At 38.7% G+C, this 14,074-nt stretch overlaps 2 protein-coding genes and 1 long non-coding RNA gene across 4 annotated transcripts in view; 1 reads left to right on the forward strand and 2 right to left on the reverse strand.

Annotated features, from left to right (window-relative positions):
• Positions 1-23: 23 nt before the first annotated feature.
• Positions 24-5,748, forward strand: gatd3l (glutamine amidotransferase class 1 domain containing 3, like). Its single transcript, XM_061037763.1, has 6 exons — positions 24-165; positions 244-296; positions 393-506; positions 647-778; positions 872-964; positions 5,198-5,748. The coding sequence occupies exons 1-6, from the start codon at positions 49-51 to the stop codon at positions 5,406-5,408; spliced, it is 720 nt and encodes a 239-aa protein (XP_060893746.1). The 5' UTR covers positions 24-48; the 3' UTR covers positions 5,409-5,748.
• LOC132974013 (uncharacterized) lies at positions 557-9,262 on the reverse strand. Of its 2 annotated transcripts, none has more exons than XR_009673088.1 (3): positions 9,077-9,245; positions 2,162-2,254; positions 557-776 (listed from the first exon to the last, which is right to left on the reverse strand). It is a non-coding gene; the product is annotated as an uncharacterized LOC132974013 (long non-coding RNA). The 2 variants fall into 2 exon arrangements; XR_009673089.1 differs by lacking the exon at positions 557-776 and adding an exon at positions 1,043-1,103 and having other exon boundaries at positions 9,077-9,262.
• A 2,447-nt stretch (positions 9,263-11,709) lies between these two features.
• The window catches only part of igsf9b (immunoglobulin superfamily, member 9b), a 28,885-nt gene continuing 26,520 nt past the window's right edge, over positions 11,710-14,074 (reverse strand). The window contains exons 20-22 of the mRNA XM_061037765.1: positions 13,805-13,974; positions 13,419-13,627; positions 11,710-13,196 (exon numbers count right to left, since the gene is read on the reverse strand). Coding sequence (XP_060893748.1) covers positions 13,431-13,627; positions 13,805-13,974 — 367 coding nt within the window. The 3' untranslated portion in view covers positions 11,710-13,196; positions 13,419-13,430. The remainder of the gene's footprint in view (positions 13,197-13,418; positions 13,628-13,804; positions 13,975-14,074) is intronic.

Consider the following 14,074-nt stretch of genomic DNA (forward strand, 5'->3'; position numbering starts at 1 on the left):
TCTGTTGTCTTATTTATCTTCCAAAAACAGTGCGACTGAAGCTGAATCATGCTTGCAAGCAGGACTATTCTGTCAAAGCAAACTTTGACTGTCCTCTCTCGCCAGCCTGCCTGCTTCGTTCACCAGGGGGACTATGGCAACTGGGGAAATACCAATATTGCACTGGTGAGTGGAATGTGTGCATTTGTGTTGGAGTGCGTAGGTATATTCATAAGTGTGGTCATGGTTGTGATTTTGCTGCAGGTCTTCTCAGGATGTGGCTGGTGGGATGGGACTGATGTCCATGAGGGAGTTTAGTGAGTATCACTCCTACTGGGCTTGGGACAGACGTTTCACACTATTTCCTGAATGCATCACTATACAAAGATAGTAACACATAACTCTGTCTGCAGCACCATGTACCACCTGAGCCGTAATGGTGCTCGCTTCCAGATGTTTGCTCCAAACCAACAGCAGATGCATGTGATCGACCATGCCAAAAAGCAGCCCAGCTCTGGAGAGAACCGGTAGGCTTGTTGGGTAAAACTTTCAAAAGGATCAGGGGGTCAGACACAGGTCCAGTGATGTGTTTTAATTTGTATTCTTGTACACCAGACTTGACTAATTCCATGCATAGTATTTATGATTATTTCTGGCCGTCACATAGGAACATGATGATGGAGGCTGCTCGCTTCAGTCACGGCCAAGGAATGATGCAAATGCAGGATCTGTCCAAGCTGGACGTCAACAGCTTTGATGCTGTAATCTTCCCTGGAGGCCATGGCACCCTTAAGAACCTGTAAGTGAAGTTAACACTTTGAAAATATGTAGTCTAGAGTAAAGTACAATTAAATTGGTCACTAATATTAATGTCTAACCCTCAACTCTTTAGGTCCTCCTTCATGAAGGATGGAAAGGACTGCAAGCTGCAGGGTGATGTGGAGAGGGTTCTTAAAGAATTCCACCGTTCACGCAAGCCTATTGGGTAGGAATCATTTGGTCAATGTTAAAGAATTAGGCCAGAAGTGTGTGACACTGTTTTTTCTGGGTGTACATTAAATTATCACACTTGCCTTTATAACCCAAACAAGAGGCAACATGCAGACAGCCTTTGATTCTTGGCACTTTAAATTAGATTCAATTCCATTCCATTAGCCTAGATTAACAAAACAGATTAAAACGCTTCCTGTAATTAAATTGGGACATTGGAGCAGCTGTAGAAAGGGGGAAAAGAAAATGTATAGTATACCAAGCTGACATGTAAAGAGATGTAAACAAGGGAAACATCTCTTCAAACAAAATTTGCACACAATTCTTTATAAAAAGGTTGGATCAAATAAACTCCATTACCAAGAGAATTCAATTAATGTCATGCCCAAAATAAGATATTTTCAAATAATGAAATTATTAAAATAAATATCCATATGGTAGTGATAGCTGAACTTTAAAACCACAGTTTGTAGCTTATATATGTATATATATAGATATGTGTGTATTTTATGAATATTTTGAAAATGTTAATGCTTCCTGTAAAAGGTGGATAACAGCAGGTAGAGCAGGTGTAGTAAACAGTTTGTACTCTGAAAAGAAAGTCTTTGCCAGCTAATGTGAAGGTCAGTTCAGGCAAATCCTATCGATTAAAGTAGGCAGGACAGGACGGAGGCTCAGGTAACATATACTATGTGATCTGGTGAGAGGGGGGCTGATCCTTTGGCTACCATAGTTGGCACTCGTAGACTGATGGGGTAAATGTGAGGCTCCTGTGCAGCTCAGAGATGACAGGAAGATGAAGGATAACAGGAATTAAAGATTGGAGTTGAATAATAAGAGGATGAAGCAGCTGTCACCTTTACGGCATCGGGTTAACCGTTATGTTGACTTTTGACGTCAGCCATCAATTTACTCGTATATTACAGGTGTAATCCTTTCCTATTGGCTATTAAGCCTATAAATGGTTTTAGCCAGGCGACAACAAAGGCCATTACAAATTTGCAGGAGGGCATTGTTGTGCAACATATGAGATTATGTCACAATCACTGTGATTAACGTGTTGCTATGCTGACACAGACACACTCCATCAGAACAATGCTCTGTTTAAACTCAGCTGTAACCATTGACCAGAAAATCGTTTGACTCAACTGTGAACAAAACAAGCTGAGCACACAATTCAACTCAGACTTACATTCTCGCCAATCATTTCGCCCCTGGTGACTAGTTTCTCTTCGGCTCCTCGCTTCGTGTGTGTCCTCAGATTTCATTAGTGCGTCTCTCCTGTCTGATTAAGAAGTCCAAAAAACAAAATGCAAACCAAACATATGCACCCTTTGCTTACAGTTTCAATGGAAATATAGAAGTTTGTTCATAAAACTTTGCACACTCAACTAATTTAATATTGGAAATGTAATTGGTATGAGCAGATTTCAGGTGTGTACTCCAGCACTGAGGCATGTTGGTCATCAGTATTACAGCATCACAGGCAGATGTCACTGTGTTTTGGTGTGGCATTTGAAAGGAGCATTTAGCTTATAGATAGTAGAGTCAAGGTTTGAGATGAACAGAGGGTGTGAGGTACAGTCAATTAAAACTGTTCCTCAAATTTTGAATTACATTCAAAACTCAGCGGACCTTTGCAAACCCCTACCAACAGAAATCATTTTTGTTTGTCAGTAAATCTATCAATTTTCATTTATATAGTGCCAACTCATATCAAACGTTATCTTCACAGAAAGACCTAGAATGTTCTATTTTTAATGTTATATGAAGGCACAACACACATTTAAACAGACAAAACTTCAAGTAGAACGAGACTCATTGATGCATAGCAGGGTGATGATCTGCTGCTCCGACACAGTGAGTAAGAGATAGAGAGAGAGAGAGATCAAAAGCGACAGACAAATAGACAAACAAATACACGAACAGAGAAATGTAAATAGAAATAAATATAATAGAGACATATAGAAGCAATGGCAATAAAAAACGTTCAAATGTGCATAGTATTAGCAAACTCACTGAAATAATGATAAAATATAAGTAATACTAATAATACTTATAGAGGCAGTTGAGGTCGAGCAGACATTCGCCATCAACAAATCCAGACAAAGGAGCACAAAAAACCCCAGGAACATGATTACTTACTAACAACCATTAATACGACATGACTGCATTAAGGTAGAGACACAGAAGCTCGGTCTCCCACTGTCCCCAGCAGTCTGAGCCTACAGCAGCATAACAAAGGGGTGGGTCCAGGTCTGACCCAGAACGAACTTTAAGATTTATCAAAAAGGAAAGTTTTGAGCCTCCATTCTTTATAGTAGAAGGGGTGTCTGCCTCTCTGACGGTGATTGGTAGATGATACCAAAAGAGAGGGGCATGATAACTAAAGGCTCTACCTCCCATAGTAGGTACCACAAGCAGGCCTGCATCCTCAGAGGTAAATATTTTAGAGAGGTAGTGGGCCACTCTGAGCTCCTGAAGATATGATAGTACCTGACCATTAAATGTTTGTAGGTGAAAAGAAGAATTTTAAATCCTAATCTAGATTATAGGAGAGAAAAGCTCTCTTTTTCTAGTTCTTCACAATACTTTTTTTTTTTTTAACTTGCTGGAAAGTCTCAAGATATTCATTAGGGCAGACTGATACAATGTATTTTTCGTTAAAAGGCTAAGTTTTGCTCTGATTTCAAAAGTAGGATGCAGTTTTTATTCTTTCTGATATGAGACTTTTAATGAAAGCCTCAATTTTTTAATACTGGGAAAACAGAACCCAGACGATAATATGCTACAGTGTGTTTCTGTAAAAGCCAAATACGATTTTAATCATCTTCATGCATAATACTGTATTGCTTTAGCAGTATAATCCTGAAGATAATAAGGCACAGTGGCATTGTAAGTGGTCTCTGGTATTCAGACCCCAACATTAATACAGGACCTTTAAATCTTGGCTAATTCCTTTTACAAGCATTACAGTGTATAAGCCACATGATGGCCAAATTCTACTCAGCTGTTTCTCTATCAGCATCATGGGATTATTCATGCTACAAATTACCCAATGATAGTTATAGCTGTGTTCCTTTTTTAGCATGCAATCAAACAGATATGTTTACTGGGTAGGAAATCACACCATGTTACAGGTGTTTTTAATTGGATGATTAGACTGTTGTCAGATTATCAAAATGACTGTCTAAATTCTTCCCATTGACTGAACAAAAGGAACCATCATCTTGACTGGGCCCACTTACCAATTAGCTGATGGCTGTTTTAAACCATCATGTTTTCATTGGTACTGTCTCCATGTTGGATTTCTGTAGTGTGGAACTAGACAGTAACAAGGTTATCAAAGCTAACAGTCTGTGCTTAAAGGCTAATTATTTGTTGGTTAAGATAATTACTGACTTACTAACCATGTATGAGGCACACTCCAACACATACTAATTTATGGTAAAATATAAAATTGTATTAATAGAAAATAGGAATAATGTATTGGCACTCTTGGCCTATTAGTAAAATAAAGCACAAGACATGAAGCTGATATTGTCAGGGTTAAAATATCTTGGTAAGGTGTAGGCCTGGCAGACAGCTAGCAGCAACTTATCGCTTTCCAACCCCCTTATTATCAATTACTTAAAGCCTTCATTGTGTACAGTTGTTAATAATTGATAAACACGCATTTGAGATCAATTCCTGTTTGCTGTACCAGACTGTTAACATTTTAAATGCTGGTGTAAAGTCAGTCATTTTAATATGTGGTCTAATGGGGATTGCATGATGCAAACCAATTTAACTGTTCCAGGGCAACATGTTCTTCAAATCATGACAACATCCATAATGCAGTGGTCTCAGATGAATATTCCCCAGCTGTAGCCTTGAATTTCTTGTTTTGTTTTTTTTGCAGTTAGATTTGATAGTGAAGGATCCACAATGTCATTTACAGGTTTGATTACTGATTCAATTCTCAGTGTACCAAAATACATTTGTTTGTTTTTTTAAATACAGGGTACAACTTGGGGACAAATGGTAAAATTATTTGAAGTAATTATGCCGACAAAAGAAGCGCTTCAGTCTACTGTCCTACTTCTTCATTAAGGGAGATTTATTTTTCAGGATTCAACTCTGTCTTGTTTGATACTGGCAAGGCAAATATTCTATCATCCTGATCATTTTAGTTTCTTATTCATGAAAAACCTGAACTCTGTCTCCTGGGTGTATGCTCCTGTTTCAGCCTGGCCAGCATGGCTCCTGTGCTGGCCTGCCGCGTGCTGCCCAGCATTGAGGTGACAATGGGCTATGAGCGGGACGAGAACACCCGCTGGGGGAACTGGCCTCACACCAACATGGTGCAGGCTGTGAAGAGCATGGGTGCTCGCCACACCGTCCGTGAGCCATATATATCCTTTCAGAGCTGTCTTTTTACTTGCAGTATGAGTTGTTGACTTAGCCTACCCAGATTTATGTGTATTGATTGTTTTTTGTGTTCTGAGTTCGCTTCTGCCTTAACCTTTTTCTCTTACGAAGCCTATGTGGATGAGAAGAACAAAGTGGTCAGCACCCCAAGCTTCATGTGGGACACAGAGTATCATTACCACTATATATTTGATGGCATTGGAAACATGGTCAAACATGTCATGCGTATGTCTACCAAGTGAATAGACAGTCTGTCTGAAGTCTGAAGAAGAAAAACAGGAAGTCGGTGTTTAAGTACAGCATCCACCTCTGTACTGCTACCGTTTACCTTAATACATGAAAAATAATAAATGCTTTAGTAAAAGATCAAAGTTCTTGTCATGTTTTGATGGTATAAATATAGGCTATGTAAAAATTATTTTCTTCATCACCGAAAACACATTGTATACAGCAGACATGGGCTACTGTAGATGTAAATTAATCTCCTTTTTATTTTAATCACTGAACCTCTAAAATTAAAAATCTGTTATAATCTGTGATGTCAGCTAAAATGGGACATCTGGTAAAATGGGCCAAATAAGGTTCAAGTATCATAGAACAGTTTATTGTCAATTCCAATAACTGATCTTGAATTGTTGCTTTTAATTGGTCTGAGCTGGGCGGGGCAGAGACTTACACTAAGTGAAGGAGAAAAATTGGAAAGTAAGTGAGCATGGGAAAGCAAAAGGGAGTCTTCCCTAATCAGGGGGACAGAGCAGTTATCACAGTAAGTTTACAGACAAAGTAAAATATTTATGATCAAGGATTTGACAGGCTCTTTTAATTAAAAAGGCTAGTTTTTTGTCAAAAAAGTCATTTCAGACTCTGGCCTATTAAAGCTTAACCAGCAAGGTAAAATGGGCCACATAGGGGCGATGGTGGCCTAGTGGTTAGTTCGTGCACCCAATGTACTTTTCCCTGCTCTCTCTTCATTTCAACTCTATTCACTGTCCATCTAATAAAAAAGGTACAAAAAGGATAAATCTTTTTTAAAAATGGGGCACTGGTGGCTTACAGTTGGTGCTCACTCCCCATGGGCGAACACTGCGGTCCTCTGGGTGGGCAACCGGAGTTCAGGTCTGGCCTGTAGCTCCTTTTTAACCTGAAGTCACTTATCTTGAAAAGCCCAAAAATAAATATTTAAAAGAAAAAGGGCCACATAAATATAAACAGAATTTAGACAGAGAGTTATTGTGGAAAACATGTTTATAGGTCTTAATATTAATCAGTGACAAATCTTACTAATCCTCTTTTTTTTTTAAATGAATTTCAGACAGTATGGAAGGAGGATAGGGGAAAAGGGGAGAGAAGACAGACAAAAAAAAACCAACTTATTTTTGTTAACCAAAAAAACAGCCTACAACTAAAACATGTCCCCAAAGTTCATTATGTAAGAACTGTTAGTGTTTGTTATGCCTGCTTGGTACCAGAGCAGGACACCTTTGACTCACCATCCACAAAAAGGTATGAATCAGTCTGGTGAAATGCAGGTAGAGTCTGAAGACAGCATGAAAAAGAGCCATACTAGATGATTGACGGAACTGTCTGTTAATAATGTTCACCTGGACTCAAATATCTCAACAATTTGAACTTGAAATAAACACAAGATACCTGTGCCCTAATGAAAGTATGAGTGCTGGGTGAAGAACCCCCTCATCCCAATTATTCCCTCATACCTTACCGATAAGTTACATAACCTACCACATGGCCCGCAGTTGCTAATGTAACCAAAACAGCCTCTTTCAACAGACCAAGGCTCAGTTTCTTCAAGCTAACCAGGAAGTAAATCGCCAATACTAACTACCTAACACATTATTCCCCTACTGGCCCTCACAACTCAACCAGACTGATGGGCCGCAAAAGCCAGGACATCACCAGGGTTCGCAAGTGGGAACCTCCGATCCCCAAATTAGTTAAAGGATGGACAGTTAGCTCTGGCACACCAGAGCCGCCCCCCTCCATGCTTGCTTACAATGCCCACCATACACATGCAGAACTTCTATATCCTAACTATTTTACCACATGACCATCACAGCCCAAACAGCAATGACCCTTTAAACAGACCCAGGCTCTGTACGTGCACGCTCAAGATGGTTACAACTCTGATACTACTTAACATTCCACATGGCCCCCCACAACAAAAATGCAACTATTTCTAGTTCCCAACATTACACACAAAGAAGATGACCAAGAGAACACAAGAGAAACATTTTCAGAGAAACCTAAGAAGGGGGTGAAGGACAGCCACGGTGAGGAGCTCTGATCAGGGCTAGCACTCACCCTCACCGGATCTGTAAAGGTTCGGTGTGTAAAACAAGGAGGTGTGGACCCAAGTGCAGAATAACAAAAACTATTAATTTTTTCAAACAAAAACTTACTATCAAAATCCAAAACGAAAAAACAAGGAGACACTAGTAAACTGACGACCTACATACACTGACAACTAACAAACGACATACAATGAACTGACACAGAAGGAAGAAACACAGAGACTAAATAGACATGGGGTAATCAAACACAGGTGAGACTAATAACACAGGTGAAGACAATGAGGGCAATCAACACGGAGGGAAACACACAGAGGCAGGAATACAATACAAGAAACACTGAGGACAACTACAAACTAAAAAAGACAAAAACACACAATGGAAACAAGCAACACAAGGATAGACAGGAGAAAATAAAACATGGAAACCTAAAAACTGAAATACAAAACTAAATAAGACCAAATCATGACAGGATCGGGCTGTTGTCTACCTCTTCTACTCCATCATTTTCATGCGAAAGAGAGGAGATAACAGAGAAAAACAAAAGGGAGATTGATGCTTTTATTCTGGACTCAACTGGCATTATTTCTCCTAATCCAAAGCCACTGACAAGATGTGTCCCCCTGCAGTCCCAGCTCTCCCGGATAGCTGATCTTGCTATGAAACCTTCATCTCACCGGACAAACCCTAACTTTCCATCCTTGCTGTTCATCTTTTGCCTCTAAATCTGCATATCTAAGCTTTTTCCTTTCATATGCTTCCTCCACAGAGTAAACCCAGGGAAATGTCAGTTCTGTGAAATAAACTATCTGCTGACTGACAGACCATAACACTATGTCAGGCCTTTGTTTAGTGCAAACTTTTTCCTGTGGAATGACGAGTTTTATTCCCAGATCTACCTGTATCTGCCAATCATTAGCACCCTTTAGTTGACCTGTCAGCTACTTGCCTATAAAAACCTATCCACTTTATAGTTATCTCCCTCACAGACAAACTGATTGGCTGCAATCTTTACCTTAGTACCTCCTAAATAGACCTGTTGTCTTACATACTTCTGCATGGTCCTACTCCTTGCTTATAACATTAGTTCTATTTCATACTTAATTGTTACTGCTAAGACTACACATACTTTACAATTATTTACTTTAAATTGTAGCTACAAATCTATCTTATTCATTGTTGTTGCTCTGTTTGTCTCTTTCCTTTTTCCTGCATCTTCCTCTGTCTGACTTTTCAAGCCCAACACAGTATTGGCAACATGTGTTCAACATGAGTCTGGTTTTGCTCAGGGTTTCTGCGTCACGTTGAAAAACAAAGGAGGTGGACCCAAGTGCAGAACTACCAAACAAATATGTATTTAAAAAAAGCCAAAAGTAAAAAACAAGGCTTACTTTTCCAAAAGTCCAGCCAAAAATCCACAAGGAGAAAACCATGAGTCAGGAGGAAATACTGACACTGGAAACAACTAACATGGACCAACAATTGACAATGAACTAACAGGAGGGAAGAAACACTGAGACTAAATAGACATGGGGTAATCAGACACAGGTGAGACTAATGACACAGGTGAAGACAATGAGGGCAATCAACACAGAGAGACAGGAATTAAGGGTTCGGGCAAGAAACACTGAGGACTATAACTACAAGACACACAGGACTCAAGAATGTAACAATGACAATACACACTAGACTAGAACATAGAGAAACACAAGGATAAGAAATTACAAAATAAAAAGGACACACTAAAGACCGAACTATAGGAAACACAACATACAAGGGAAACAAGCAACACTAGGATAAATAATCAAGTAAGACAGAAAATGACAACTAAGCAATACTAGGGAAGAATGAGAAATTAAAACAAGGAGATCTAAACACTGAATTACCCAAGATACAAAACTAAACCAGACCAAATCATGACATTATGCCTCTTAAAGGAAGTTTTCCCTTGCCACTGTAATTTTGCTAAATGTTGTTTAGTGCTCTGCTCATGGTGGACTAATTCTGGGTCTTATAGATAATATAACAAAGAGTAAGGTATTTTACTTTTAAGTGTCTTGAGTTAACATGTGTTGTGAATTGGCTCTATACAGATAAGGATTAATTGATTGATTAATACTGCCTCTCTGCTACAACCAGTTACTTTTTGATCAATAAAAACAGGTGTACAATTTGTTTGGTTGTAGCAACTATCTTTTTTCATGCTCACAAGGTGGTTTGTTGTTGTAATCCTCATGTCCACCACAAGAGGCTGAAGTGCACCACTGATCCATGCTGAAAACAAGACTTAAAATATTCATGTTTTCTTCCAGGTGAGTTTTAATTTCTCTGGGCACTCTTAACAGAGGGCATGATAATACTGTATATTGTGTGTTAGAAAGTTATCCAGCATTGATTTTATGACTGTGACTTTGTGTTGCTTTGTCTGATGTTTATCAAGTAGAATCCAAGGTGACACAGGTGTCACAAGCTGTTCTGGAAAGTAACATAAACTAATTAAGCTGATTCAGTTTTATTGAAATATTGAACTTTATATTTGTATCTCCTGAAACTCTCCCACCAAACCAAAACTGCACTTTGGCTGGTTGTCAGCTTGAAGATGGTAAAACTTTTGAAAAGAGAGGCAGACGACCTGTTAATGCTAGATCTCGTCTGTGCAATTTAACCTCAAGACAAAGCTTGGACTAAATCAGACAAAGAAGGCCTACAGGTCAGCAGACCACACACTGTGAAGGAGTACAACAGATTCATGGGGGGAACTTGATAGTCCACCTTGATGCATGTGTCACAAGGAAAAAGTCCCATGAGGTTGCAGAGGTGAAACCTCTGCTTGTTCTGGCAAACCACAATGCTAGTAGGGCTTGTAAATACATGGTTGATCTACCACCCTGACTGTTGGTGTCTACAAGACATTGAAACAAAGAACCTTCCAGGTAGATTTTGCAACTAGCCTTATGGTTCTCCCATCACCTAATGCCAAATCTCCATCACCACCACCCAGTTAGTGTTGGATTTCAAGATGATGTTAAGCCTAAGCATAAGCCAAGTTGCATTCTGTCCAGTGAGTGAAGTGTGACTGCCACTAATGCTGATAACAATGGTTCAACCATGGTGCTACTGATGCTACAAAACTTGTGGATTTTATATTTTTGCACTGTTTTGTCAAGTTTATCTAAATAAGTATTTTGCTCAGTTTTCTGAGTAAACATCCAACAGACTGTTTTTTTCTCGTATTTATTCAATTAGCAAATGTGTGTGTTGTATAACAGCTCTTTAAAAAAGATATAATCAAACCTGATAATTTCAGTTATAATTTTGCCATTTGTTGTGGAAATTCAAATACAAAAAATCTGTTAGTAAGCAAAATAAAAGTGTCAAGCTGGTTTATTTGATGAGGGTATACATTTACCATAAATGTAACGTACATGTAACAATACAGATCTTTGACACTAGGGGGTGGTATTAAAAAGAAAAGTTCTAAGTGGTCTGTTTAGTGTGAAGTAATTCATCTTTAAGGAGAAATGGGTCCAGGTTCTCGTGGGTATTAATATAGGTAAAATATTATCTTGGCAAAAAAAATCATATAAATTACAAACCTTTTTTCCAAATCATAAATTTAGATTTTTTTCACTTGTATGTATCCATCACCCGTTTCTCCAACGAGTTTATATTTTTCAAACACATGAAAAAATATTTTAACTTAAAAGCATCAGTTTTTTAAATTAGCCAATTCAAAACAGTTAGCATTCAATAATACTCCATAAGATGGTGTCAAAAACTCATGTTTCAGACATATTCAGCACATTATGTATTTTCTGTCAGCTAAAAAAGGGCACTGACAGGTCAAAAAGGGTAAAGAGATGGAGTAGGAAGTGGGGCTGCATGAGAAAGAGAAAGTGAAGGTGTGCCAAGTAGAAAATGTGAAATGATGGGTCAACCAGGTTTAATATGTTTTTTAAGTGTTAGAAATGTGGCCCTGCTCTTACAGAAAGATTTGACTTTAAAGCAGAAAACGAATCAGGGCTTTTTTTTTTTACTCAGAATAAACAATTTATTCATTACAAACATATAAAAATGACAAAAACAACAACGTGGCAAGATATAAAAATTTCCAGTTTGTACAAAACTTCCAAAACCATCATCAGAAATGCAGACTGTTGAATATTTTCATTGGGGCTATTTAAGTCAATACAGTACAAATGTTGAACTAAAAAAGCTCTTGTCATTTTGTAGTATAAAAAAACACAAATAAGTAGCCTAATGAACACAAAATTCAAAACAGACCAGAAGTCAATGAAATATTCACAGTGTTGCCTTCACATCAGTGATGTGAATTGTAAACATCGTTGCATATCAAAACTCACTTCAATAAATATACAAAGATAGTCATTATGTGAGCAGAACTTGAATCTTTTTTTAATCCTGTGAATAGTTTGGGGTTTTTTCTTAGCTTGTCAGCTAAACCTTCAAATAGCCCACATGTTCTTCTCTAACAAAAATAAGGCAAAACTCTTTTCCCTGTGTTTCTTATGAAGTTTCTCTGTAATAACAGAGGCAAGGTTAGACTGATTCAGGTGGAGTAAAGTAGCATGTTCTCATCTGATTAAGTGATTAAGTGGAAAATACAACAGTAGGAACATTCACATTAAGGTACATATAAACATTTGTACATTTTGGAAAAAATAATGGTAGGCTATTTGAAGGGATTTGATTTATAAACTCTCAACAAGGGAACTAATGATTCATAAAATGTGTAAAGTTTGAAATGAGTTCATGGAATCAGCAGGAAAAATCAACAGGGGCCAATAAAATCTTTTAAATACAGTCATCTTAAGTTTTAAGTTATAAAGTTTTATATCATGAGCTGCTCTAGGCTCATGAACAAAGTACACAACTCAGAGTTGCCTGATCATGTGATCTTTAAGCACTGTTACTTTAGTACTTGACCAATATTACTATGACCAATATTGAGAGGGAGATGGAGGTGAAAATGCATTGAGAACCATTTGAATGGCTACACAGTTCACATTTAAGGGGTTCCATCCAACAAATAGATATTTCCTTGGGCCAGACCATCAATCGACATAATATTGCTGCCTTTATAAATCGTCTTCAAGGAGAAATGGGTTCTGGTTAACTGTAAACATGCCTTAGTCAATGGTGAGTTTTTCATTTCTTAAAGGGGCCCTTTGTGGCTGATTGTCAAGGTCTAAGAAAGAAAATCCCAAAGTACAGTTGCATGAGCTACTTTGAAAAATAAATAATCCCTTCTCAGTTTCATTATGCAGAGCAGAAGTGAACAAGAACATGAAAAAATAATGTCTTCTTATAACAACTGAGGAGAGTCAGTTTGTCACATTTGATGGCACACAGCATGAAGTCTCTTTAAGTATGGTAAATGTATTCTGATCGACAGAGGATGGGTTCTGTGTGGGGTGTGACACTGTCCAGGACCACAGTGCTGTAGGCTGTTGATTTTAAACTTCTATTTGGAATCTGTCTTAGATATACCTGTGAAAACAGAGACAGAGAGCAAAACAGCATAAGGAAAACATTCTTAAAAAGCCAAAGTTAAAACATTTTGTTTTCAATCAAGCAGCACAGGTTTTGATAGGCATAAGTAGCAAAGCAGATGGGTGATACAGTGGAAGGAAGGAAAAGGATGAAGGCAGGCAAGTAGAGGCAGGTGGAAAATAAGAGGGAAGAGGTGAGAGGGCAGGACAAGTAACGGACCGAGTTAAGCTGCTAGAGCAGTGCTGAGTTGGAGTCAGAGTCTGTTTCATGGCCGGGGGCGAGGCAGGGCGCACGTAAACAGATGGACTCCTGAGTCTGTCTGTACTCTTGGTACTCCTGACGGAGAGCGTTGAAACGCGCCTCGCTCAGGGAGCGGCTGTACTGGCGTGGTGTGTTGGAAACTGGCGGGCTGATTGAGGGAGACGGGCCTGAGGAGGGGGAATCAGGGAGAGGAAATGCATGGATGGGCACGTCATGAGACAAGCTCACAATGATCACAGCACAAGGGCACAAGGTGAACACATGCAGCACCACATCAAGCATTACACTCATAATGACACATGCAACATCAACACACACATTGAGAATGTGAGGAAGAAATTTACCTTTCTTTTGGCGGTCCCGGAGGCCACCAGCTTGATCATTTCTCAGCTCTGCCCTGCTTCTCCGTAAACCCATCTGTGACTGATCAAACCTGGAAGCCTCCAGGACCTCCAAGTCCATGCATGCATCAGCAGAGTCCCACTCATAACTCTCATCTACTGATGTGTTCCTTCTAATGAGATACACAAAACAAGAGTCAGATGACAGTAACACAAATAAGAAACAAAATTAAATTAATTGTAATTTGGCAATAAAATAAATCCTTCTGATGA

Source organism: Labrus mixtus, chromosome 5, assembly GCF_963584025.1.
Source record: "Labrus mixtus chromosome 5, fLabMix1.1, whole genome shotgun sequence".
NCBI lineage: Eukaryota > Metazoa > Chordata > Actinopteri > Labriformes > Labridae > Labrus > Labrus mixtus.